General features: G+C 39.2%; 1 protein-coding gene across 4 annotated transcripts in view; it reads right to left on the bottom strand.

The window, feature by feature from the left end:
- Positions 1-2,793: 2,793 nt before the first annotated feature.
- The window catches only part of TMEM168 (transmembrane protein 168), a 28,491-nt gene continuing 3,474 nt past the window's right edge, over positions 2,794-27,810 (bottom strand). For 2 of the 4 annotated variants that reach the window (XM_056339757.1, XM_056339756.1), the window contains exons 2-5: positions 25,511-26,777; positions 13,738-13,880; positions 11,657-11,931; positions 2,794-7,113 (exon numbers count right to left, since the gene is read on the bottom strand). In XM_056339757.1, the coding sequence (XP_056195732.1) occupies positions 6,566-7,113; positions 11,657-11,931; positions 13,738-13,880; positions 25,511-26,647 (2,103 nt within the window). In that variant the 5' untranslated portion in view covers positions 26,648-26,777 and the 3' untranslated portion in view covers positions 2,794-6,565. Of the gene's footprint in view, positions 7,114-11,656; positions 11,932-13,737; positions 13,881-25,510; positions 26,778-27,192; positions 27,809-27,810 lie in introns of those variants that run through there. The other 2 variants (XM_056339758.1, XM_056339759.1) reach the window with 2 other exon arrangements.

Genomic DNA, 27,810 nt, shown 5'->3' with positions numbered 1-27,810 from the left:
TCAGATCTCTTATCAGAATGTGCTTGATCTTTAAACTTCAAATCTTTAAAATTTATTTCACTGAGTACTTGAGGTATTAGAAACCTGCTCTAAATTCAGCCAGGAAGGTACCGCGTTTCCTCATCCAGAGAAGCATCTGGAGACTCAGCTGACAGTAAAAATGAAACAGGTGGAAACCTGGCTTAAGTCATCTGAGCCATCTTCCTCACCAGCGATGGCAGAAGACAGGGAACCTTCAGTGCTGCAGCAGATGTTCCATGCACAAACACCACTGTGGGAATGTGCCTGAGGGTGCGTAACATCCACTATTGCCTTTGTACTACAAAAGCCCCTCTTCCTGGCCAGCTGTAGAGCTGTAGCTGTACAGCATTATCTGGTTTCAGACACCGTATTAAAAATGTAACAATCAGAATTTTTTAGAAGACATCTTTGTAACAGTCAATTAAATGGTGCCAGGATATGAGCCCAGAATGGAAACTTGCCTGTCTGTCCTGTCAGTTTGTTAGGACAGGCTGCAGCATACTTCTGGTGGGCTGACAGCTTTCCCTGGCAGGGCTTGGGAGATGGTATGGGACACGTTTGGAAGGCAGTCTGGATGCTGCTGCCTCGGTTTGGAAGGTAAGATGGTCTGACAGTACACACAGGCCACCTCTGCAAGAAACGAAACTGATCCGTTCTGAAGCCTCTCTCTCATTTTAGGTCTGTGAACCCCGTTCTCCTGCCCACGGCACTGAATCTGACCCATCTGATAGTATTTCTTTTCCCCTTGGCTTTTTTTTTTCTCCTTCTTCCTTTTCTGTCTTCTGCCCTTTGCTTATCTTTCTCTAAGGATAAAAATCTTCATACTTCTTTTTGCAAGGCAGAAGAAATCTTCAGGGCTTTCAGCTATATAAACCTAATTTGTCAGGTTCCCCACCCCCCACCCCCCCTAATGGATCTCTTATGCATTTATAATGTACTCAGTACCATGGTGTCTAGGGACCTTATACACAATTTATAAAGCAAACACTTTTCGCAAGAAGTTCCTACTTCTCTTCTGGCTGCTGCCAGTCTCTGAATCAGGCTGTTCTCTGATTTGCAGAGGAAGCCCAGCTGTCTGTTTTATACTCCCAACACAGCCTGTCTTTCTCCGTTTGTGGGATCGCAAAGTAGGGCTCGTGGTTTATTTTAGCAGCTATTAACTATGGACCTGTCTATAACCAACACAGCTGGTACATTTCTCCATCAGCTTCAGCACTGGCATGAGTCAGCACTGGCAGCTCCCTGGCTCTGGGCAGAGCAGTATCCGAGGTAAGAGCCCAGAATGTTTCACTTTACCTCAAAGTGCCTTTACCAGAGAAAATAATTCGGTGCTGACGAGGAGTGAAATTTTGAGTTTCTGTGTCACTAGATGTAAGCAGCTGAATGCTGCAGGCGCCTGTTGGGAACAGCTTCCTACCCAGTAATCCAGTGTCTGACTGCTGCCTGCAGGGTGACCAGCCCTTCACAAACGCGTACGTTGTGCATCCAGTCGTGCATACCTGTTCCGGCCCTGAATCACTAAAGGTGAGCTCTGTCGTACGGAGGGCCTTTACTGGATCCAGCTTTCCAGTCTCCAGTATAACACCTTGATAACAGTGTGTTTGTATTTCACTCCACAGTGGCAGTGGGCAATGGAGACCACCTTGCTTCAAATCCATGTGCTTGAATTCTTCTGCTTACACTTGTTTTCCAACAATAATATATGCAACAGCACCTAAGAAGAAACATTATTGGAACGTTCACATGGCTATTCACACTTCTATTTCCTAGGTCACCAAAGAAGTTGACCAAAAACCCCTTCAAAGCCCCCAAAGCCCGTGCCACGGATGTAGACATACCAGGCCAGATGAGTCCAGCCAAAGAGACTCTGAATAGCTGCGGGGCAGTACTGAGGGCGAGCTGTATTGCTGTCTAGGGTTACCTCTGAATTTGAGACTAAACAGAAAGAAACACCGATGAGTAAGTTTCAAAAATAATGGATTCAACCATGAATTAGAAGGATGAGCTAAAGTTAAATTCCTTCTGATTAAAAAAAACAAAAACAACAAACCAAGAAAACGTGCCACTAAATCTTCATTGTACTCAGCTAGTCCTTGTGTTACAAGCACTGCTAATGGTGCAGTGCCCTTTCCTGCAGCTCTGGATACTGGATTACTACTGGTATGCCCATCACCTCTCATCACACTAAACGCTCTGCCTCCCCTCCATTTCCTACTGAAGTCTTCACTTAACAAGCCCCAGCTTCTTAAGAGTAATGCTGGACCTGTTTCATGAGGAGGGAGTGCAGGAGCCTCCTCAGCAGTTTCTGGGAGGGGCAGATGTGCAGATCTGTCCTTCTCACCACTCTGCAGTGTCGCAGTTCCCTTCCGTTTCATCTTCCAAGCTTGATCTCACTCAGACAGGAACCCTCCATTCCCTTACCTTACTGGAGATGGTAAGTTTGACTAACTACAAATACTCACATAAATGAAGGCTTCAATTAAGTCTCTATAAAATAATGTCTCAAAGTATAACAACATTTTTACTAGCTTGTTAAGTGATAAAAAAATGACAAGGTGAAAGTTGTTAATAATTTAAGTTAATATTTCTCATGTCTATTTAATTGCTAAACTACAAATAACCCTTACAGTATTTTCAGTAAACTCTTGTTGCAATTTATAGCTTAAAAAACCCTCTAAACCAAGCTGTACAGAAAAAAACCCCATGTAATTCAAGAGGGAGCACAGAGATCTGGGAACTGATCAAGGCATAAACAAAAACATGAAATGGCAATGAGCATCCAAACCAGCAAAATATATTTAAGTAATATCACATATACACACAAAAAAAAATCTATTTACAGATCTACAATTGGTATATCCCATAAAAATCCTCCCACAGAAAGGTATTTATAAATGAGAAAATTAACCCAGTTACATTGTCTACTGCTGGCAACAGAGGTGCTTTATGGCTGGCATAGCATTAATTATGCCTTTGCAAAATAAAGGGAAAACTTAATTAAGTTGAAGAAACTTTCTGGGAAAAACTTGAACTGAAGGCTAGACAACACAATCACAAGGTGTACAAAGCACAAGGAACTGCAAATACTCTGGTAGTGCAAAAATGAAGAATGGCTTTTTTTCCCCCAATACTTGCTCAGTGAAAAATACTACCGTGAATTTGCAATCTGAATTCCTTTTAAAGACTTACATTTGTAGGACTCAGTGCGTTAGCATGTTTCAGCAAGGCTGACACCATACAGGAGGTAAATGAAACAAAGTCAACATAAAATTACTAGCATGATATAAATTTATAACAACCTTTATAACAAAATGTCTGAATATACAGTATGGAGACAAGCCTCTAAAAAAAGTTTAATTTTCTCCATGCAGACAATTTGTAAGCATGTTACTGCTAAACAACTTGTATGTAACTGACCGCATATGCAACATTCTTTGGAATTAGATTTAACCTTCTCCTTCAGGCGTTGCCCCTGTATTTCATACAGGGAACAGCAGAGGGGTAACTCCCCACTGGGATTACCAGCTGGAGCTCCAGTATGCACCCAGGGCTGGGCAGAGACCTGCGGAGGTGGAGAAAAACTCCACTGGGAACGTGGTTCAGGTAGGACACCCTGGTATTGGTGAGTGTGTAAGTGAAGAATTAATGCTGTTGAATTCCTGAGGCTCATCATCCCACAGCCCTGGCTTTGCTGTGTTTTGAAATACACAAGACAGTCTCTGCCCAAAAAGGCCTCGTAGTCTGAATGGCTGTAAACATTTTAGTTTAAATCAGCATTTTCACCATGTCTTCGCTGTTTAAAAAACAACAAAATCCAAAGTAGGAATACCTTAGCTGACCCTAAAACTATTTCAAACTCAGAAAACTAGAGTTCTTTAATTCATAAAACTGAAACAAATCTGAAAACATGATTTTGCAAATAATCCTTCTGCTCTATTTGTAGCTGACTCATACCTATCTAACTTTCAGCCATCTGCTAAAGATCACCAGGTCTATCCTAGAAAAAAATAGCTGGAAACCATTTAATAAAGAGAGGCAAAAGATCAGCACCAACTGTTGCGTTTGCTCTGCCCAAAGCTAGGCCCACCACTGCACTGCAGAGCTAACACTGCTCACAGTCCCAGGACAGGTCAGGAGTCCCATGCTTTCCCTGTTTCCCTTGATGTACAAAAGGAAAGAGAAAGACGACATCTGTGAAAATGTAGCAGCAGCAGGTACAGAGTAAGATTTACCCATTAAAATTAGTTGGTAGTGGTTGATAGCCAAAGCTTTTCCAAACCAGAAAGGACTAACTTCTTGACTTTCAGATGTTCACAGAGTGACTATCGGGTATTACTGCACTGCTTTATGGCGACTTCATTAAAAATTTCTAGTGCTCAAGCTGTAACAGTTTATGATGCAATCAGATGAACCTTTACTAAAACAGCAGTCAAAATAATGGTGATTTTACAAACCAAATGACTGCTTTCATACAATCATTTTTTCTCTGTACCCCAGGGTTGTTGACCAGAAATGGCTGAAAATTACTTCTGCAGGAGACAGCACTGCTTTTCTGCAACCTGACGGAAGCTCTAACCTCAAGTATCCAATTTATGTGCTTGAACGAGGAGCGTATGCACCCAGCCCAGGCTCCAGAGGATGACTTGGAACAGAAGTGCTCTTAGGTTATTCAACAGCCATAAATGATTCGTCTGTTTGACCTCTGGCAAAGTCAAAACAAATCTAATGGGCACAATCACAAGAAAATTCATCCTAAAATAAAGAGATCAAATGAGTCTTCCTCTGGAAATATTTAATTCTCTTTGTTAATGAACAGTGGAGCACTTCAGGTCACTAGCATGGATTCAGATGTCCAGCTTTCAGACACCTGAATTTAAATGAGATGACTGCTACCTCAGGCTGCCACGTCAGGAACTGACGTTGGCTACTTGTAGTTAGATGGTGCAGTTACCCTCTGGCCCTTACTGAGGACAGCCACCTCTCCAATCCATGACAGAGCTGCAATCACAGCATTTACTTAAAGACAACCCAAGGGAACTGAGTCTTGGTAGGGTATCTCATCTCATTTCTTTATCACCTTTTCACTTCATGGAAGGGAATAGAGAAAGGCAAAGTGGGGTGGCGGGTGGTGCCTTGCTAAACAAAGTTGTATAAAACACACTAATGAAGAAATTTAGTGCCTGTCACTTGTAAATCCTACAGAAACACAATTTCTAAGTTGGTGGGTGCAGATTACTCTGGCTATTACAGATCTCTTAGTTTAATCACACATTTTATTTTCAGGAGTTACTAACAGGTATCAGTGTTAGCAGATTCTCTAACTTGGCTGACTAAAATGTTCAAACAAAATTAGAAGAACCCTTGATGGCAAAGACTTAAAGATCTCCTAAAGTATTTTCATATATTTAAGTAAAAAAAAATATTAGTAAGTTATATTTGCGACAAGTATCAGCTAATGCCTAACTTTTTTATTAAAATACTGATGGAAACAGAGAAAAGTAAACTCTAGGTCTACAGGATTGCACACACATATACAAAAAAAACCCACCACAAATTGTACTGTCTTAGCTGCTCAGCTGTTTCACTCCCTGTTTTCTGTACTTGAGAAAACAAGATCAGCAAGTTATGCAGATTCTCTGACTGAAGAGGAAAGGCTAGGACAGATTTTCTAGACTCCCATCCAGCTATGTGAGTGGAAGGATTAGGACTGGGACCTTGTGGCTGGAAGAACAGAGCTGAGGAACACTCAAGATTCCCTTCTGTCCTAAGGGAATAAATCCAATCTTTCTGACAACTTTGCTTGTGGTTTTAACAGATAATGAACTCATTGGTCCAATTCTGAAAGTAACACTGAAAGGTTTAAAAAACTGCACTTCAGAAAATACTGAGGAGCACCAGAACATTAGTGGGTTGTCTGACTCCCCTGTAGCAAACTTCCACTGATGGCAGTACAGAACTGAGGCAGGGGCTGAAGATGTAAAAGGAAATAAAACTAAAGATTCTTGATAGCTACTTACCTACAATGGCTATTCATTCTTCTTATTTTTTTGGCTCAGTGCTGTTTCATAATACCCACGACCCCACAATACAATTTCAAGGACGTATAAGTTGATTTGAGTATTAGCTTGGTTCCTTTCCTATATTTGAACCTTATAGTGGATATAAATGACAAATAAGTATGCTGTAACATTCAGAGGAGCTGCTGTCCATCAAACTGGTGACTCTGAAAAAGACTGCTTTAAGTAACGCACATGAACATGCAAACTGTCTCCAAAATGCATGGTCACATTAAGTAAGTCTCTTACATATGTACATATACAGACCAGAAACAAAACTCAAATATCATAGTCCTACCCTCTCCTGTTTTAAGATTGTGGTTTCTAATTGTTGCATATACTGTAGCTGCTCAAACAGCTACTGAATAAAGTGAGCGTAGCAGACATTTTTTTTTTTTTTTGAGAAAAATAGTCATATAAAATGTTGTAAGTACAGTACAGTGAGTAAGTTCCCAGAGTACTCACTTCATTTTCTCTTTGGTTGCTAATTAGGATTTGACAAGTTTGAAACCCTGTCCCGTGTCCAGCACTGTGGGAAGAAACCAACTCATTTTCAGTCTTTTCAAGCACCTAAAGCATGCTTTACAGACCCAGAACAGATTGAGACCACAAAACCAGTTTGCCAAATGCACTAATGGATAGGTGACACGTGGGAAGTATATCATCCAGTGTTTGGCAACATCGCTTCCTGTTGGCAAATGCAAAGTGTAGTCACTCCAGTGTTTCGACACACCATACACTGCTTTCACTGTACGTCCCTTTTCGGACCAGCTGATGTTGCTGTCAGGGTTACAGTTGTACTCAACCCATTGCCTGGTGAAGTCCCCAAGCTGTGGAGGGTCTGCTTCCTCGATGTCTACAACTCTGGCCATTTCTGCTCCTTGCACAGCAACATACTGGTCATTTACTTTTCTTACTTCTTTAACCCAAGGCTGAGAGTTCTCACAGTCTAAAACGATGATGAGTCGAGAACAAAAAGTGCCATTCTTCTCTCTCCACCACTCCAACAATGTGTCTAGTCGTAAAGCATCACCTCCTGCCACAAGTAAAAAAAGATTTACATTAGGATGAAGAAACAGAAACCTCTGCAGAGTTTTGACTGCGGGTTCCAAGAATCCCTTATTTTAACAACCTGGACAGACATAACAGAAGTTTTCAACTGATCCTCCCTGCCTGTATGCTGCAGATCTCCAGAGAGGCATTAACCGATTCCACCTGACATCTGTGGCAGATGGGGCCATTAACTCACCCTCGATTTAAAAAAAAAAAAAAAAAAAATTCCCTTACAGAGTGAAAGAAATCACAGACTATTGAAGAAATCTGGAAATATCTGAAGGAGGATAGAAAACCTAAAATAAGAGTTTATTTTGTATTAAATCTTAATAATTTTAAGGCAAAAAAAGGGACATTTTTCATATGTTCTTATTAATATTAAAGAGAACTCATCTTTTACAGGAAAAGAGAGGACTTCTGAGCAGAACACATGCTAACTGTTTCAAAGCACAACGAGAAAGCCACCTACAGGCACAACCATGGCTTTGGCTTGAAAAATTCATGTGACCAGAAATGGAGAGATTCACTCTAGACACCAATGTCTTCAGTTTCAAGAAAATTAAAACTGGCACGGATTTACAACTCAACGAAGCAAAAATCTCATATGGAATTTTTCCACAATATTTATTTCCTGTAAGCTCAGAAAGCATTTGCAACTAGAACGTGCACCTTCTCGTGTTCCCTCTCAGCTCTTGCTCCAGCAAAACTTTGAAAGAGCAGACTGTAATTAAACCAAGCCACCTGTACTGGGGAGTCCTTCTGGTTAAGTGTAATGGATACTGTAGGATTTATGCTCTGAAAAGCACACTTAAGTGCCTAAGGAAAGCATCCTGCAAATAAGTGAATAAAACCACATTGCCTCCATAGTGACTATCAATGTGAAGAAATGGTATGTCTAGGTGTTTGCGTGTTGGAGCTATGACACAAATTTACAACGGCACTCTAGTTTGAAACTGTCAACGTCAAATAAAAAAAAGCAGACTTTTAGAAGAAAGGCAGAAAAATATGATTTAAAATAACTGCATTTTAATTCCATAGTTATCTTCGCTGTGGAATATAAGTACATTTAACAGTGTTTAAAATCTTGTTAGTAAGAGTTTCACTGCACTAATGAATCTCAAATGGAATAGGTGCAATTTCAGCATTAACATTTCTACCTGTAAGAGGTGACAAAAAAGTGCTTCAAATTAATAGCTCACAGTTAAAAGCTGTGAGCATGCTATCACAGTTAAAGTAAAAGCAAAATTACAAGGCTACATTTTTTTCCAAAAAAATATGTACACTTGGAAAAATTTAGCACCAAGGAAAATCTTAATATGCAAACCTACAAGTAATGACTTGTACACAATCCCCACACTGTGGTAGTTATTTACAGCAGAGACTTATACAGAAGCAGCTTCCTTTTTCTAGATAAGCCTTCCATGTCAATTAGCAGTAAAAATTACTTTATTTGTTCACATTTTAAAAGCTTTTAAATAAATTTAATTTACGGTAACTATGCAGGGGGTGCAGGTGATTTCAAAACAGTACGGGACAGAGCTGCCCAAAGAAAACCATCTCATCATTCATACACATACACAAATACATGCTCAGCTTCTAATCCTACTGACCTCAAACACATGGACTGATAGGACTGTGCAAGATTTAGGCACCAAGCTGTGCAAGAAATCCATGCATCTGGCCACATCTGGCTCTTTGGCAGGTTTTTCAGGCAGTTAAGCCGACAGTTTCAGCAACAGAGGCAAAGCTTCATTAGCCCAGCTCTTGCCTTTGCCTTCACTCGGAGAACATGACCTCCCAGGTTGTTTGACTGCTCATACTTTATGCATGACTAGTTAACAATTTCTTACATACACCATTGTGTTACATCTCAGCTTCCAACATGAGAGAAACATCATTAGTGAACTAATAAATCCAGTAAGTCTGCTTTAAAAGATGTCATTACAAAGCAAAGACTACACTCCTACTGCTGTGCCCTATCACAGTATAAGCTGGCAGCGAGACACTGCTTTTTCTATTAGATCAGAATGTTGTATTTCATCATTGCCATCTCTCTCCACCCTCTCCAGAGGTTGGAGAATGGTACACATTACTGGAGCTGATGACCAAATGTTCCATCTGTCAAAAACCACCACTGTCCAATACATGCAGTACGATTACACAATCAGCCTTCATCTTTCCAGTTTATACTTCCAGTTACATTCAGGAGCAGTGCTATCTGGAGGGACTATCATGTTACACTCCATGATTTTGCTAAAATTAATCACCAAAAAGCATGCAAGACACATGACAGCTGCCTGTTCCTATCTTCTTGTGACTATACATATCTTCAATTAGAAGCTGAAGATGGGCTTGGACAGAGAACGGCAAAGCTCTGTGAGAATGTCGGAACACTACTGTAGTTACACACTTTCTCTTTTAGCACAAAAACTTTATTTTAACAGTTACCTTGGCCCTTATCCTAAAAGTGAAGTCAGAGTTTAATTTAAGCTACAGCTACCTGAGCAGGTACAGAGAGACCTGTGCTCCCGTCACACTCCAGGCTGGCCAGATGTAAGGCAGGACTGGGCTGGAAGCTGTGCAGTTTTTGCAGCAGCACGTGGCTCCCTATATGCTGGAAAGCTAACCCTGTCTGTGCTGCCGGCTGCAGCACGGCTGGGAGGCAGTTTTGCTGCTGGCCGTGGACACACTAAGCAGTTGCACAGGGCGGCAGCTGCTCTTTTGGACAAACCACCCTACCCTTGGAGAAGTCACTCCGCTGCCCCGGCATATGCTGCGGTACCTCGCTCGTGCTAAGCTCGGCGTACAGCTGTGGCTTTTTGAAATCATAGGTATGGATGAAGCCTTTGAGAAAAAAATAACGTGTTGCTTCTTCAGCAGGTCTAATGGTGCAGGCATGGAGTCGCACCAAACAGGCACACAGCCTCCAGCTGAAAACCGACCTGAGCAGACCACAGGCAAAGCTGTCTGTCGGCACTGTTGAGGAGCACATGCCCCCGGGGGGGGGGGGCAGACTGATGACAAACAGGCAGGAGCTCCCCGAGCACTACCCAAGGGAATTAATTCTGTCCCAGGAAGAAAGAGAAGTTGCAATTTTTCAATGTATTAACTACAAGATTCGCTGTTCGCACACAGCAACCCCAGAAGCGCAGTTCCATACAGCAGAAGAAGGAAGCTAAACCTACCAACGGTCTGTAATCTTCAGGGTTACCAAGGAATACAGCTGAGACAGAACTGCCCATCACAGAGAGATCAAAAAAGAAAAGGGGAAGGAAAGGGAGGTGGGGGGGCGAGGAAAGGGGGGTGGGGGGCGAGGAAAGGGGGGTGGGGAGGAAAGGGGGGTGGGGAGGAAAGGGGGGGAGGAAGGAAAGGGGGGGAGGAAGGAAAGGGGGGGAGGAAGGAAAGGGGGGGAAGGAAAGGGGGGGGAAGGAAGGAAAGGGGAGGGGGAGGAAGGAAAGGGGAGGGGGAGGAAGGAAAGGGGAGGGGGAGGAAGGAAAGGGGAGGGGGAGGAAGGAAAGGGGAGGGGGAAGTGGTGAAGTTTATGCCAGGCGTATGATAAGGTATTAAATCAGCCCTTTATATAGGGCTTTGTAGTCTTAAGGCTACACTGTGCCCACAGGGACCCCCAAACTCCAGGATCTCAGCAAACCACAGCTGTTTTCATGATACAAGGTTTGCTCTACGTTTGAAGACCTGGTTTTCTAGTGTGGATTGTACAGCTGCCTCCTACTTCTTTTATTGATTCTATCTTCTATATAAAAAGCAGAGCACATCTTAATGACATGAATGCAGCCCTTCATGACAGCCTAACTGACACAGTGACACAGAGCACTGTAATACACTGCCATGTCCAGGGAAGGAGAAAAGATTATGCTTTTCCATTATAGTGAACAAATATTCCTCAAAATACAGGGGAAATCTGTCTTGAGAGCAGGAGGGGCTTTTCTGGGGGGAAAAAAAAAAAAAAGTTATCTTTAAAGTTCACTTGGATTGTACATGGAATTTGAAGTCATGTTTAAACTTGTAAGCATACATTTGGGGTCAATGATATGTAGACAATTTTGAGAACAAGTGTAAGATCAGTTAGCTGCCAAAGTGACTAAATACTAAAATGACACGAAGTTCATGAAGTAACATACCTGGCTGCCACACAGAGCAAGGTAAGGCAAGAGCTCCTGCTTTTCGTCAAGTTAACTGCACACAAAAGGGGCTTCTGCATTTCACAATCCTCCCCGCTAGCAGAGGTAGGCACCTGCAGCCTTGCCTATTTTGACAATTCCTTGTAGGCCCTGAATCTCTCAACAGCCATGCTCTGCAGATGACCCCTTCCTTCCCTGACAGGAGCTTGTATAAACCTGTTCTCCAAAGACTGGTGATTCCTTGACATTCTGGACTATCAGATAATAGATGTGACAAAAACATCAAAGTTTTGCAATACGCCATGATGTTTTAAAGAACAAATTAATTGATTTGGAAAATTTATCAATTCCAAAACTATTAATAAAAAAACCTGCCAAACCAGTTACCTGCCAGTGCCCATTCGCCAGTGCCATGTGAGTGACCACTGTAATATAAAATGTAGGTATCATGTCTGGGTCCATCTGCTGTGCGAAGTTCAAGAAAAGACTTGATCTTGGAGTGAAGAGTATCAAAGGTCAGTCCGCTTGTAGAGTAGTCACAACCATATGTTTCAATCATATGATATGCAAAAAATCTTTGGATGGCATTAAGCATGCCAGTAGACCTCAGATTTAACTCTTGTACATGCTCAGGTGGAAGAAGAGTTGGTTGGCCATCAGGACTAAAAAGAAGAAAACCAGCTATGATTATGATTTATAATTATTTCATGCTTAGTTGACTTTCAGCAATTGAGTGTTTTTTTCCCTGTGCATCTCATCTCTGATATGAACTAGCACTGTTCTAAATGGAAATTGGCTCGAAATGTACAGTTCATAAACAATTCAAAATACTGTATTTGAGTGAGGGACCACTACCTCTCCCTTCCTTCTGTCACATTTCACTTCAAAGCAGTCCTACTCAAACCCATGCTATTCCTACAGCTGAGAGACAGAGGGATAGAGAGAGGAGCTGTGATGTGAACAGACTATGTAGGCTTCGACAATTAAGTCCCATGCAAGAATTCGTGCTAATCTGCATAGAATATCATGCAAGCTAGTTTCCAATAACTGACTAAAGAGAAATCCAAGGACACATTTTGCTCAGGTATTCTGAATTAATCTCCCTCTGTTCCAAACCAGCCTTTATTCAATATGGTACTCATACAAATACAGTTAATTCTTACTTGTGTGTGCTGTTCAGGTGCTGATCTTTCAACACAAGAAATGTGTTTCATATAATGGCATTCACAGCTTAGAAAATGGGAGTTCTAAGAAAATTACAAACTAGACCTGGAACAAACCATGTATATATAGAGGGGTGCGCGTGTACCTGTCTCTGTGTGTATACATATGAATATGCATACACAGCAAAAGAATCCCTGGGTTCCAAAATGGATTTTATTTGTATTTATATATACTTTCTATATAGAAATATATAATAAAAATGTTTTAAAATGTATAAAATACACTTTTTTTTAAGTCTACATAGCTATTCATTAATCATGACAATAAGAAATTTGGTCTTGCAAGACACCCAGCTATGGGAGCGCTCTTCAGGATGCGTTTTCAGAAAAAGAAATGCATTCATCACTCTTCAGCCAATGTAATAATGGTAATGATAAGGAGCCTAACTGACAGCTTTACCAAGCTGACCTGATTTATGCTTAGCTGGAGACATGGAGAGGTTCCGTGGGTGAAAATATGGAGACAGTCTTACTCTACTAATACAAATTATAACTTCCATTTTTTATACATGTGTATATTTCATGTATTTTGTTTGCAAGTCACTGTGTAATGCTACCAGGTTTCTTTTTTGGTCTAGCTAATTACATTGTGTGCCTCCTCACCTGGCTCACATTCTACTACTACAGTTATACAGAATACATCGTCATTACTGTTTGTCTCAGCAAGTTTCAACGGGCCCATCATTGAAACAGTCAAGCTTTTTTGACAAGGAAGCTTAGTTCTGTCAGGTCCTAAACAGTTGTTCAAAAGTATCTCATTCACTCAAAAATTAGAGGGAGCTGCCAGAGCCAAAATAATGTAATACAATGAAAGAATCAATTTGTTGCCACGGAAACAAAATTAATTTATTCATATTTTAATGTAAATATTGAAAAATAATTTTTTTAACCCCTAACAATAATTGACTACAGGGATTTTTTAAGACTGCATCGCTGAAGACTGTAGATCAAGAGCTCAGAAAATTTGTTTCTCTCTTTGCATGAGATAGGGACTGTGGAATCTGCCTATGCATGACTGGTTTGTGAAGCGTTCATTTGCTTTCTAAAAGCAAATTAAATACATATAGAAAGGTAGAGTTGCAGTTACTCATCTTTTTTGGAAGGCAAGGCAAAGGAAAAATACAAAATCTGCCTACTTAAATTTGTACTTAATTATTGAAAAAAACAAGCAACAGTGCTGCATTGCCTCTGCGAGCTAACAGTACACTTACACTGCTATGAAGTTCAAATACGTGGTAACTATACCTGCAAAAGTTGGTGGGAATCACAACAGCATACCCAACACATGTTCCTCCCAAGCAGTTTCCCAGCTCATGGAAAAGCCCATGAGCCATGGACTCCAGAGGTAAAACGATGAGAAATGCACTCATGAAGATTCCATTGGTTGGCTAAAAAGAAAATAGAGATTGAGCTATTGCACGAAAAATCCTTCCTGTTGGTTACAGTTATACGAATAATTCCCCGTGTATGAACACACATAACTGGATCCTGAAACACGCAAATTATTATATGAAATGTATACTTATTTTTCCACATACTATACAGTGAAGTACTCGCATGGCAAATGAAAGGCTTGGGGAGAAGATGGCTGGTAAGCAGGGGTCACTCTTTGGAAAGGAATGCATTTAAAAACACTAACAGCACAGGACTCGGGTTTAAAAGCCCTGATGATAGGTTAGCTTTACCCACTTAAGCAGGAAAATCAAATACCACAGAATTATTTATGTGCATAAAACAAGTATATCTGTAAATATCTGCAGGGTCAGGCCTTAATCAGTACAGTACAACACAGAATATTATGTACCTAGCATCAGATGGCTGCATACTACATTACGTCATTAAAAACATAGATTTAACTCTAGATTTAACTATTCTTACCTTTTAACACCAAGAGTTTTTAGAACATTCTTTGTGGAATACTATGTATCACACAAAAGATGACTTCTGAGAATATTTATGAACATTACTCCCATTAAAATGACAATTGTTTATCAGCTACATAAATATCAGATGAGAAGGAGCATCCACTACACAACTTCACAGCATTCACACAGTTTATACCCTACCTACACCGAGCTTTCCTGTTTTATAGACTGACTGATACAGATGATTTCTGTAAAAAAGAAGTTTGAAAAGTTAAGTTTCAATCACTAGCACTAGTAAAATAAAAACAGACTGCTGAAATGCTAGCTGTCAGAGGCAGAACAGATACAGCTTCATTTTAATTATTTTAATATGATGTAAATGGGTTTAATGAGGCATTAAAGGCTTTAGGAAAGGTAGAAACAGTATTATATAATTAATCAAGAACGTTAATACACATGGTACGGTTATTAGATAGTTTATTATGTAGCCAAGGAAATAAATTCACAGCTACAGATTTCTGTCTTGAGAAGAGTCCCGTGGCCTCTGACCACATTTATGTTTTATTCACCCTCTGTGCATAAATCCATGATATTCATTTTTTTAAAAAACAGGATATTACCTTATTGTTTAACACTCAGTGATTTGATGTGGACTGGGAGTTTGGCTTAACGCATAGAATAAGCCATTAATAATTTTGAAAGTAAATTATACTGAAAAAAATGAAATTTAAACCAGCTCATTTCTTGTTGTCACATGGCACTAACTCAACTATATTCAGTTTTTAAACACATAAATATTACAAGACTTGGTCTGAAAGAACAGCTTTACCTATCTAATGTGCTTCCTGCCCTAAGGAAGAATCCTGTTTGCTGCCTGTCCTGGTTTTAAAGTGTCCCATTATACTTCTGATGGAAGGATCTCACCTATGTCCTTGAAATGGTGACAGCAATACTTCTAACCGCAAATAAACACCAGAATCTGATATTAACTGATAACTCACTGATAGCACTATTCTCAAATAACTGGTGACTGTTAATTGATAGCATTATTCTCAAATTCCAACACCTGAAACCACTGTAAAACTATAATCCAGCTCCTACTATGCTTCGGACAATTCATGACAAATGAAAAGTTTATTTATTTGGCTTCTAGCTCTCCAGGACATGAAGATAGGACATTGAGCGAACATCAGATCATATCACAGAACAACCACGGAGAGCTTCCCCTAACCCACAGCCCTGCACACCCTAGTACAAAAGTGCAATCAATCTGCTTATTGACCTGCTATCGTTTGAACTACGAAACTGGTTCAGATATAACCAGCTCATCAACCAGTGATAATGCTAGTGTTAATACTGCAATACAATTTCATGTGATATAATGTAATTTTATGTTTTGGTGCAGTAATTTGAATCCACAAGGAGCCATGTGTGCCTACGAAGCAGACATACATTGTAGGAGATTCACAATCACTTCTATGTACATAATTTTCTTAGACATCTCAGGAGAGATGTTGCATCCCTCCAAATACAACCCTTCCCCCATCCCAGTCTTGACTACTCTCAGAGGGCTGGGATCAACGAGCAAGTGAGCAGATGGAATGTATTTACGACTAGTGCAGAGAAGCATTCACATAGTGATCCTCGAGTTTTGTGTCAGAGAATAAGGGTTTTCAGAGTAATTTCCCTGAAATCCATATAATTACCTGAAATCACCAGAAGACAGGAAAGCATAAACCACTGTAATAATTATGGTGCAACTTCAACTTGTTTTGTTGTCAAGAAGGAGGAAAAAAATCCTATAACTAAGACAATATAATTTTTGTTTCAAATGTATCATCAGAAAGTGCGCATTTTTGTTGCTCATTTTCCCTAATGCACTCTGAAAATGAAAAGCACTCAGAGCAGCAGCAATAAAAACTTACAAATATTTGGTTAGTTTTCATTCTATAGAAGCCTTCTAAAATATAAGATTCTGATGAAATAGTGGAGCTCTAGCTAAATTAGTTTCAAGTTTTGGAGACTTACTTTTGTAACTGTGGATACCAGAAGGATAATTTACTTTAAGTTATAAAAAAAAGGAAGACTTGGATCCTGCAGAAATTGAAGGGCTTGTCTGGAAAAGCTTCCTATTCCATCAGTTAGAGGACTTTCTCAACTTTGGAAAGACTGAATACATGGACTGGGAAGTTATATAATGCATTTTTATGACAAATTCAGCTTTTCCATCATGTATAAATGTGACATATATGACTTTTCTTGGATCTCATTAGAGCAAACTGCTCTTATACTGCATTAGTGTTTTGATCGCAGTGAGCATATTACAAAATAAAACCCACATTTGCCCATAAAAAGTACAGCAATCATAATATCCTAAAGAATACTATTACATTATTACTTTGTATGAATGTTCTTGTGGAAGTGTTCTTACAACATGCCAGGTTGTTATAAACACTCCCTGCATTTCCCCAATCCCCTAAACACATGGAAGTTATTAAATCCACAGTGTTCTTCATTAACACAATTTGAGATTACCACAAAGATTAATAGTTTTCACCAAACTTCTGACTGAGTCTGACTACTAAAAAATATCCACATTTGATTTTTGAAAGTACTCCTACTAATATGAAGATACCGGCAAGAAAATTCACAAGTACTTGTGAGATAAGGATTCCACACAGAAACCGTAAGGATCATCTCAGTGATCCACCTTGTTCTGTATCTTGCTTTGAGTTTGTACCAAATATTAAACAAGTATGGGAAATATGCTCTGTAGTGTTATGAATCAACTCAGCTCCACCTGAAGTTTCAACTTTGTTTTTCATTTAGTGACCGTCTTACGCTATTGGAGTAGGAAAGTGTTGTTAGTATGGATATTTTACATTTTTAGACATCTATCTAATGTAAAGACTTGCTGTCAGCACTTCAACAGTTTTGATTTAGAAGAAATGTATCACTAAAATATAAAAATGATTAACGATGCTCAGTGCAGCTCTACAGTAAGATTTTAATTTATTAAAAAATATTTTAATTCAGCACTGCAAAGACATGACTGGTGGCATTTTAAAATACTTAAACTACAGGAATTTGAAAAGAGTAAAAAATAATATATAATTAAGTTAGTAATTACAGTAAATCTGAAGGTAGGCTCCTCTTTTAAGGTAGCAGCTAAGATGCCAGGTGGGGACTGCCAGTGCTTTACTAAATCCGAAAGATTTGATGACTGGTCCTTAATGGAGCAGATGGCCGTGGATGCATAAGCAGAGCCAGAAAGGGATTTTGTTCTTTCATCTGTTGAACCCATTTTCATTCTGTTTTCGACTGCAGTGGCAATCTCAGCCTGAAGTACATCCCTGTGCTTCAAGTGCCCATTGATTCCAGACAGACTGCTCCAAAAGCAAACAGAAGACAGGGACCCTTCTCAGCAATCCCACTGAAAACATGAGAAGTCATTTTATCCCTTAGTCTTTGGGGTTTTTTGCCTTTGTCTTCTTCTAAATAAGTATTTAGGAAATATACAGTGTGTTTTCATTTCAAATAATGTAGAAAAGGTAAAAACTCCATGCTTCTTGCCTCTGATGGCAATAAAAGACCTGTGAGCTTCACTAGTAGTATTATCTTTCCACTTTCTTTAGCTTTTCAAGCAACACTTGTCTTTAACTGTAACTGTTAAAGCACCAGAAGAATTTAGAGGTATTTTACAGCCAAGATACATAATTTTATATTCATAGATAGCACAACTCCAATCCCACAGCATAAACCCCTGTTGGACGTGGAACAATTCCGGAACTGTATTTAATGATGGAGCATTACTGACATGAGACCGATGAAAATAACGAGGAGAAAAAAAAAAAAAAAAGAAACATTAGTTTAAATTGGAAGCCAGTTACAAAGACTCACAGAAGAGCCCTTCTGTTTAAAACAGGAACAAATTACTAAACATATGTCAACTAAGATGATCACAGAAACACTGAGTGGCTGAGGTTGGAAGGGGCCTCTGGAAATTGTCTGGTCTGACCCACTGTTCAAGCAGGATCACCTACAAGCAGGCTGCCTGGGATTACATGGAACAGACCAACAACAGAGGAGGCTTACAAAGATGTCTTTGTGTATTTCCAAGCAAAAATTCTGCCCTGCTTTCTATTATCCAAGCTGAATAATATTTACCTATTTTTATATATCCATAGACACAGAGACACATGTAAATAAATATTAAAGAAACCAGTTTTGCTTAGCTCCGCTGCAGTGATTCTGCAAAAACAAAGGAGCATATGATGTTCCATGATGGAGAAGGCTCAGGAGAAACAGGATAACGTGATAACTAATTTGAAAATATTTTATGGATAGCTCATTCTGAATGAAAACAAGACATGTATATTACAGGTAAAAGGAAGCCTAAAGACAGAATTTGTAAAATTACAATGTAGATCAACTACCAGAGGAAAGAATCTTACAACAAGTTATTGAATGAAAGAACAGTCTCTGAAGAACAATAAATAATCCATTACTTCTGACTATTAAAACAGCACTGGGAATACAATTTGCAGAAAATAGTTGTCATGTTCACTGGCAGACAGATTTAATAATGTTATGTTTCCCATCTTTGACTCCTGTTCTAACCACAGGAATGCCAGTGCTTTAGTCTGGCATTTGTCCCAGCAAACCAGAAGTGGCTGTCAGTTTAAAAGAATACTACATGGTTTTCTGATATTATTTTTTTTTAATATAAAACTTTGAATTCTGAAATTAATGCGATTTTGACAGCAAGCTTAACACATAAGTCAGATTCTTTAGACCAACAATGAATACCTTCTTTCTTTTGTCACCAGAGATTCCCTTCATGACCTAGGGCCGCTGGGAGCAGTGGCAACAGCAGCAAGGTGTGCTGGCACTGTGGATGTGAACAGGTAACCTGATGTAGCCCTCGGGGCAGGACTGGAAAGGGAGAGAGCCAAGGCAGGATGAGTGCTCACTGCAGGGAGGAAGATGGGCACCAAAAATAAACAGTACAGCAGGTGAGCTTGAGAAGAAATGATGAGCAGTAAGCAAGGAGGATTTAGAATCCAGCTTAAGAGATGCTGAAATAGTAGGGAGAGAGGGAATCCAGGTTATTATAAAAGAAACTGAACAGATGAGTCTATAAAGAAACAGTGAAGCACAGATATGCAAGTCAAATCAGCAAGCAGGGGAAAAACCATCAGTGAGGAAAAGAAGGGGGAACTAAAGATGACCAGACAGAGAGAGAGGAAGAAACAAAACCAAGCAGGAGTGGCATGGCTATGTGAGAAAATATGGAGAAAGGCCAGAGAATGCAGCAGGGCCTCTGAAGAGGGGGGGGGAAGGAAAAAAAATCAAATTGGACAAGCAAAGCCTGAGGAAGACTGGATTAAAAATACATCAGGATGAAAAGCAGGGGGAAATAAAGGAGAAAGACTGGATATGATCTGTATTCAAAAAAGTCACTTAATCTGTGATGTTAACAAAAGTACGTGCAGGTAAATATAGATGTTACTTAGAAAACTTCTTACTACTCAGAAAACAATCTTGGTTTTAGGAAAGTTAAAAACCTTACCATCTTCAATCTTACTAAGGCATTGCAAATTGAGCTTTCAAGAAACACCAGGCAATCACACAACAAAGACTACAAAGTCAGTAGCTCTCCCCAAACAAGAAAATACTCATACATACAATAAACTAACTTTTCTTCCATGAATAATTCAAGTTCAATAGTACTGTCCATTTAAGTACTCAAGCATATCATGAATATGATTATATACTAACCCATAAATTTCACTAAAATCAAGAATAATGTACTGAAAGTACTTCATTCCATTACTTTATCTGTCTCTGACAGTTCATTTTTCTCTTGGTAATATTACATTACAGGTCTTCCAGGGATAATAATTCTCTTTGGCCAGTAATTCAGAAAACCTGTAGTTACCATGGCATAGAGCACTTAACAAAAGCTGATTTTAAGTTTCTGAGAAAAAGAGTCCCCCAAACCTTTCCAAGATCTTTGCTTGCAAATTCCAAGACTTCCACCTGCAAATTTTTCATAATTTTATTGGCTTCTGAAAGAAGTAATGCCTGAGTCATTTGCATGACTTCTGCTGGATCTTGTCCCATCCAAGGGCCTAATTATAGGCAAGCACATGAATAATTGCTGAAATAAGCTGGAGTTGAAAAAGTCTATTGATCTGACTGAAATTACTCACAGAAATGTAAAGGCAGGTGCAGAACATTCCCTAGATATTTTGCAAGGAAAATGTCAATGCATTTCTACCAACAAGGCAAGGTGTCTTTCCTCTCCAGCTAAAGCAGGAATTACGCTCAGAAGTAGACCATGCCCAAAATTAAACATGCCCCACTGAAAAGCTCTTACTCCGTTTTTTAATGCAACCAGGTTGAACAAATGACTTTTACACTTCTCATGCTTCCTGAGCTCATCCTCCAGCTTCACACAGACCTGACAATTCTGCTCTTCACATTTAAAGCTTCATCCCAGACACACATTCTGCTTTCAGGAGCCACAGGCCTTCCCAAGCACATACTGAAGCACTAGGAACAAAGACTTTCATCCTTTGGCTTATTACAAGGGCTCAGCTCCCCTTCAAGAAAGGTCCTTGGCTAACCGGACTCTGAGCCTCAACAGCTCTGCATGAGTCAGAAAACCACTATGTGCAACAGTGAGTTAACTGACCTCACTTTAAAATCCTTTCCACAAAAGGAGATTTGATGTTTTTCTGGCAATTTCAATCAAATAGGATACTTCTAGCCACCAATTAGCAGACAACTGTCTCTTTGGGTCTTGACCTTTCATACACTTGAGATTTATATGACATATAGATATTAGTTATTAAAACCATTAAAAGGGCATATATAATGTGCCTGTCACAAAAGTTTTCCATGAAACAGAACCCCTCCTCTCCACAACCCTGTCTCTGGCTATAACCTAACACACACAGCTGAGCTAGATTTTTTTATATGCTATGGCTATATAGCTGACTGTCCAAGTCAGTCTTTTTTTGTCAAGACTGTTTTTAGCCAATTCTACTCATTATATAGGAGGCCAAATGGCAACCATGAAGTGATGTCAAGCCACCCCTCTTATCAAACACAGTATCATTAAACAAACTCTCAGTACATTTTCAGAGTGAGGTAAGGTATAAATAAAAAATGCTTCACCCTCCAGGTGACACTTAACAGGTTTAAATATAATTAGCACTTACTAAAATGACTACATAAATCATAAACTGAAGTCACACAGACTGAAAACTGTGAAACTTACACATACACAAAATGTTTTAAACAATTTTAAAAAGAGCAATTACATTTTCAGGAACTGGTGACTGAGGAATACTTGGCATTCCTAACAGAACGTAAGGAAAAAATACACTGAAAATTTGAGTTAAAAAAATGTCCATAATATAAGAATGTATGAGTGGCTGTATTAGGTTGCACCAAAAGTCCACCTAGAAGAAAGCCTGGTCTCCAAAGAGGCCAAATGGGTGCCTAGGGAAAACTGTAACAGACCAAGCACATGTCCCTGAGTACTCCAACCACTGATGGCTCAAGGACTTCCTGAGCCAGATGTAGTTTCATATAGTACATAAACCTCTGTGAATGTTTCCCTGAACTAGTCCAGCTTCCTCCCGAGCCTCTGCAAACATTTGGCACACAGCAGGCCATGATCCACAGCCCCAGAGCTCACCCAGCGCTGTACGAAGAACTGTTCCACCTGTTTGGCTCCAGCCTGCTTCTTGCCAACTTCATTCCCCTCAACTTTTGCACCAAAACTGATCGCTTGTTGTGTCTTACTGTTTACCTTCTCCTGCATAAACATATTTCATACCTTCATCATATTCTTAGTTTTCTCCTTTCCTGACTGAAGCATCCTTGTTTATTCATTCCCTCCATGTAAACTGTTTCATGTCTATGATGAATTTAATCACCCTTCCCTGAACCTTTGCTTGTTTTCTTATCTGTAGGATGGTAAGTAAGAATTGCAGAGTTATTCAAAATACAGAAGCTATGGATTTATACAGTGGCATAATGATACCTCCAGTCCTTTCCTAATAATTCCTAATATTTAATTTGCTTTTTTGACCACTAATAAATATTATGCTGATGCTTTCATGGAAAGGCATCTAACACAGCCCTAAGATCTCTTTCTACTACATACTGATGTCACTGGCTTTTTTTTCTGCAGCAAAGTTTTCTTAAAAAACAAACAAAAAAACCCTGAAATCCCAACCCACTAAGTATTTAGCAATAACTATTACTTTTTAAAGAGGAAAGGCTGAGAGTGATCTTCAGCAGTCTGATTTGTCTCTTTAACTGTTACAATACATATAAATCACCATAAGAAAAGTACACATTCACTGCAGAAGCTTCTTTGCTGCATTAATGTTGAGCTTGTTAGACCTCCTGAAACAGCAGACTCAAAAATCCAGCAAATGATTCTAAAGTAGAGTCTTAAGGCCTTGAATTCCCCCTGCAATGAAGAAAAAACACTGGTTTCCTTAAGTCTCTAGGAAAAAAAACAAATGCCCTGCAAGAGGGTAAATTGTGTGCATGCATCATTGCTTTCTTACCTCTAATTATTTTGAAACCTGACACTATGCAGAATAATACAGAAAAGACCCCAGCTTCCTGCAATCACTATAATAAATGATACATCCATTTATTAAATTACGTTCCTGCCAGGTCTGATGAAGTATTTCATTTTCTGACAAGAGACGAAATAGACACACTGATCTGCAAGGCAAACATCACAACATCTGCTGAAGTAGAAATGCTTTTAGTTGGAGACACCTGCATTCATAATCTTAAGCTAATTCATTACTATAAACACATGATGAAAAAAATATAAACATAGTAAAAGAAATGTAAATGTAATTATCTATGGAAAATAAATTATTATAATAAAAATCTGGATTTCCTGACAAGGGAAAGTATTTGGTCTGATGCCTTTCCCTTTTGCTACAATTACTGCTCCTCCCACTGAATAGGCAAATACACAACCTGTCAGACAAAGGTGATGAGCAACAGCTTATCTACAGCTTATCTAATTTACACACACAGAATGCTAGAAATTGAAATTAACAACAATAAAGATTTTAGCTGCACTGTCAGTTTTCTTCTTGAGAACAGTCCTGCACAAGTCGTTCCACAGCACAACTGCACTTCTTTAGAATTAGAGAGGACTGAAAATTATCAGATATGTTAACAGTTGCAGCTATTTTGGGGCATAGGACAGAGACAGGAAAAAAACCCAATGAACTATCAATCAACGTGAAGAGAAAGAAGTTGTAAGATGGGTATGAAACCAGTCCTCCTTGCAGTAATGAAGCAGTTCTATAGGAAGCACCTGTGTGTTTTAAACAGATGGCCTGGGGAGGGGGAGCCCTTCCCGTGAAGGGCTACAGCAGGAGATCCTGTCCAAGTCTGGTGTTTAACTCCCCGCAGACAGGCTCTGGGCACCACCAAAAGAAACTGCCTCTCTCCAGTTGCTATCTGGACAATTTATGCTCTTGATTTGTTCCGACTGCTTTGCTAGATGCAACTAGGTGGAATGACTCCATCCAAGTAATTTTGAAACTGTAATTAACTAATGTGTCTCAGGGTGTTAAAGGAAGAGGGCAAGGACAGAGAAATTAATAAGACTATCTGATAGAAATGGTAAAAAATTGCTTTTCCTGAAAAAACACACAACTAGCATATAGAAATTAAAAGCTAACATTTTGATAAAATCACAAAATTCTCAGAAGGAAAAGTATGGAAGTTAGCAATATTTGCACACTGATCTTTATTGTTTCTGTCTCCCAAACCACCATTTCCTTTGGTGCATTAGCACCCTCACTTTCTGTAAGTACATTCTGAGGATTTTTCTCCTCTACTTCACTTTGGTTCTATTTCTTCCTATTGTCTTTTCTGCCAGCCCACACACTACAGCTATGCATGCTGATACTTTCCCAAAGACAGACCAAAAGCACCTAGCTTTCCTCCCAGGCTTGTCCGTTAACCTCTAATGCTCTTCATTCAAATAAAACCCCAACACCTAAAAGAAACCCCAACTCAAAAAAACACAAACCCAAACCAAAAAAACCCAAACCACCAACACACAAACCCTCACAAAATGACTGTTAATTTCCTTTTCCACCCAAGTTCTTTAACACCTTTCATCCAAGACGTTACTTAATCTGAGAAAATCTGCAGATATGGGTGGCAAATTGTTCTGGAAACACTATAGGGAATTTCTAAACTTACATCTGCCATAAAAAATATATATAATTTTATATACCTTTATAATATATATATATATATACTTGTAATTGATTTAAGAGATGCATGGGTACAAAAATGATTGTTGTCTTGTTTTAGATCAACTTAAAAAAGCAAGTAGGCACCAAACACGCTGCTGCAACTGTGACAACACACAATATACTTTAACTTGGGCACTTTGCAAACATTTTGAGAGAGATGTATGTTTTCTGCTAAAGAAGAGACAACAGCCTTAATTCAGGAATGGAAAGAAAAGTCAAAGAACACTGTGTGATTTTGAGAACTGGTCTTTCAGAGGAAGTATCCTGTGGTGCATAACCAGACTTGAAAATAAGACACTTGGAGCACGTGCTATACCAACAATTTATCAGTTTATCAGCTTATTTCTAACGCCACATTAATAGTTAACTCCAAGGCAAAATCACTGAAAAATACATTCTTAAAACATGAATTTGCCTTGATTCAATTAAAATAGTCCATAGGAAAAGCCTCAATATAGTGAGCATTACTAGGGTTCAACACTGTGATTTACCTTGAAAACAAATTTTATGGCACAATGAATTCAAAACCAAAATAATTTCCTAAGTGTATAAATGTAAAATACTTTGCACACTTCATCTGCCCCGGAAGCATTAACTCTTCCCATTCTGCCAACATAAGGAAGCTGGTAAGTTCCAGTTGCCTTAACAGGTCACAGGTCAAGGCAGCACACAGCGTTAAATTCAAAGCGCGTGCTGGTGAAACCAAGGGTTCCAACTCTGAATTGCTGAGCCACAGCACACCATCAAACGTCACAGAAGTTTTAAGGAGCCAGGAGTTCTCTGGAGCATTCTCAAGAGGGATATCAATATAAACAGACTGTTATTTACCTGCCAAGAAACGGCCCCCAAAACAGCGGTCGCGACAAGGCTGAAAAATACTAGCTGTTCCGAAATTAAACAAAAATGACGCATTCCTTTAGATGCCATAACTCTGTCAAGGCTGTTGTTTTCTGCACGGTGGGTATAGTACACCTTGTGACAGTCATTTAGTTTTGTGTGAAAGCCCCAAAGAGTTATGAAAAAAATCACATGACAGATCATCCAAAAAATTCCAAAAATAGAAAAACCAGGTATCACAAAATACCAGAGATCCAAATCACGCAGTTTAAAGGCTGCAAGAATGAAAAAGATTAGTTCAATGACTCCAATTGAGATGACAGAAAGCCTTCTGCAAATTTTACCACGATACAAGTAGGGCTTCCATCGTTCAGTAACTGAAAGTCCACTGAAGTAAACATCGAGAAGGGGATCGGAAATCAGGCAGCTGAAGAAACATGCCAAGGCAAAAGGGTTTGTGGGGATTTGCAGTGATGGAAAAAAGAGTAAGGATGCAATGGCTCCAAAAATTGCCAAATTTGGAATTGCCAAAAAAGACTTCATACGTAAGTCAATAATCAACATGGCCAAAGCCATGACCAACAGAATAATACTCACAGATTTTTCAACCAGCATAGTTGTGCTGGCAATTGCAAATCCAACTAGTTCCAAAAACTCAACTGTTGTCAGCAGAGTTGGTCGATGATGGATACAACCACAAATCCTCTCAACCAAAGCACATAATATCCTTAAAACAATGGCGGAGAGGAGTAAATATTTAGTGGCTTCTTCTTTCACATCCGTTTTGAAGGCAGAATTATTAAGAAAACAGAGAAGGCCAAGCAAAAAACCAAACCAAAGATTGGAAAGACTCAGGCTTGCTGTTTCCATTGAAAAATAGTAGTACAGTATGCTGGCAATTCCAAGAACAAAGAGTCCCAGAATAAATATTACCAAAATCAATGCATCTGCAGTTTTTTCCCATCTGACATAAAGGCCCATGCAAATGGCAACCAGCAGGTTGATCCTGGCAAGATAGCCAAGGTATCTGACCGATGAGTGCATGTTCACTTCTCTGTTCGCTTCTTCTAGCCTTGTCATTGCTGCATAGAGACAATGACTAACACAGTAACGCAGTGACCTACACATGTAAACTGCAGTTAGGGGGTTTTACCCACTCGGCTGAAAGTAAATATTTGGGTTTCATCCAACAAAGACAAGGCAATCGCCACCTTCTGTAGTATCATTTCAGCAACAGCAGTCCGCAATCCCTGAAATCCTGGAAGAAGAATTAAGAAGGTTTTAGCAGCAAATAATTCCTTTTAATCACATACAGCATAAACATGACACAACCTTTCTCACCAAGGAGTTGAACACATAAATTAAAAAACACATAATAATGACCAAGTAAGTGTGTTGTTAAAGGTCATTCAAATTGGGGTTATTATTAAATCCAATATAAGACTGGTTCTGCATCAATCTTATTTCATAATCTGAATGAAAGGAAAAGGTAAACCAAACCTGGCCTGTGCAGTTTTTCCACAAAACTCATCCATTAGGTATCTATATTAGACATCTATGGGTATCCAAAATATTGCTATGATATCCATTGTCTTCTAAAATAATTTAATATTGATTTAAAACATTGTTTTACTTCACCATTACCTTTGGTAAGTTCTCACTTTATAACATACCTTTTCAGTACGTTTTGCAAGGCTTCTTTTTAGTAGTCAAGTAGCCACAGGATTCACAAAAAGAACTTCATAATCAGTTAATGAGCTAAACCCACAGTAGATAATCAAAAAGGATATTATCATCTCCATTTCACAAAAGGGGAGTGGACACACAGATGTATCAATAGATCTGGCAATATTTTCAGAAACTTTTCTTAACCAAAGACTTCATTTTCACCCCTCCAAGCCACTTTTTTTTCTCCCACCAAAAAACCCAAACAAAATGATGGGGATAACTATTATATTTAGAACATAAGCATCTCCTACTCGGATCCATTTAACTGACATGCTTTTCTTTTTAATATAGTATAGGAACAGACAGTAGTATTTTTAGGGGAATTTTGTATGAAAATGTGGCTAGGCAGATTTCACTGGAGATCATTACTATTTTACAGGAAAAGTTTCTTCCCGGTCTGAACTCAGTCTTGAAACATGAGGACCACTGTCATCCTATTGGTGGTTAATCATACGGGGCTTACACATAAACAATACTAGTAACTGCTATAATTAGGAAAAAAAGTTATTGAGGAAATTCTATTTCTGTGAAAATCTTAATTGCACTGTATTTATACACTTTTG

This window comes from Falco biarmicus, chromosome 5 (genome assembly GCF_023638135.1).
Source record: "Falco biarmicus isolate bFalBia1 chromosome 5, bFalBia1.pri, whole genome shotgun sequence".
Taxonomy (NCBI): domain Eukaryota; kingdom Metazoa; phylum Chordata; class Aves; order Falconiformes; family Falconidae; genus Falco; species Falco biarmicus.
This window is presented reverse-complemented; position numbering and strand designations above follow the sequence as displayed.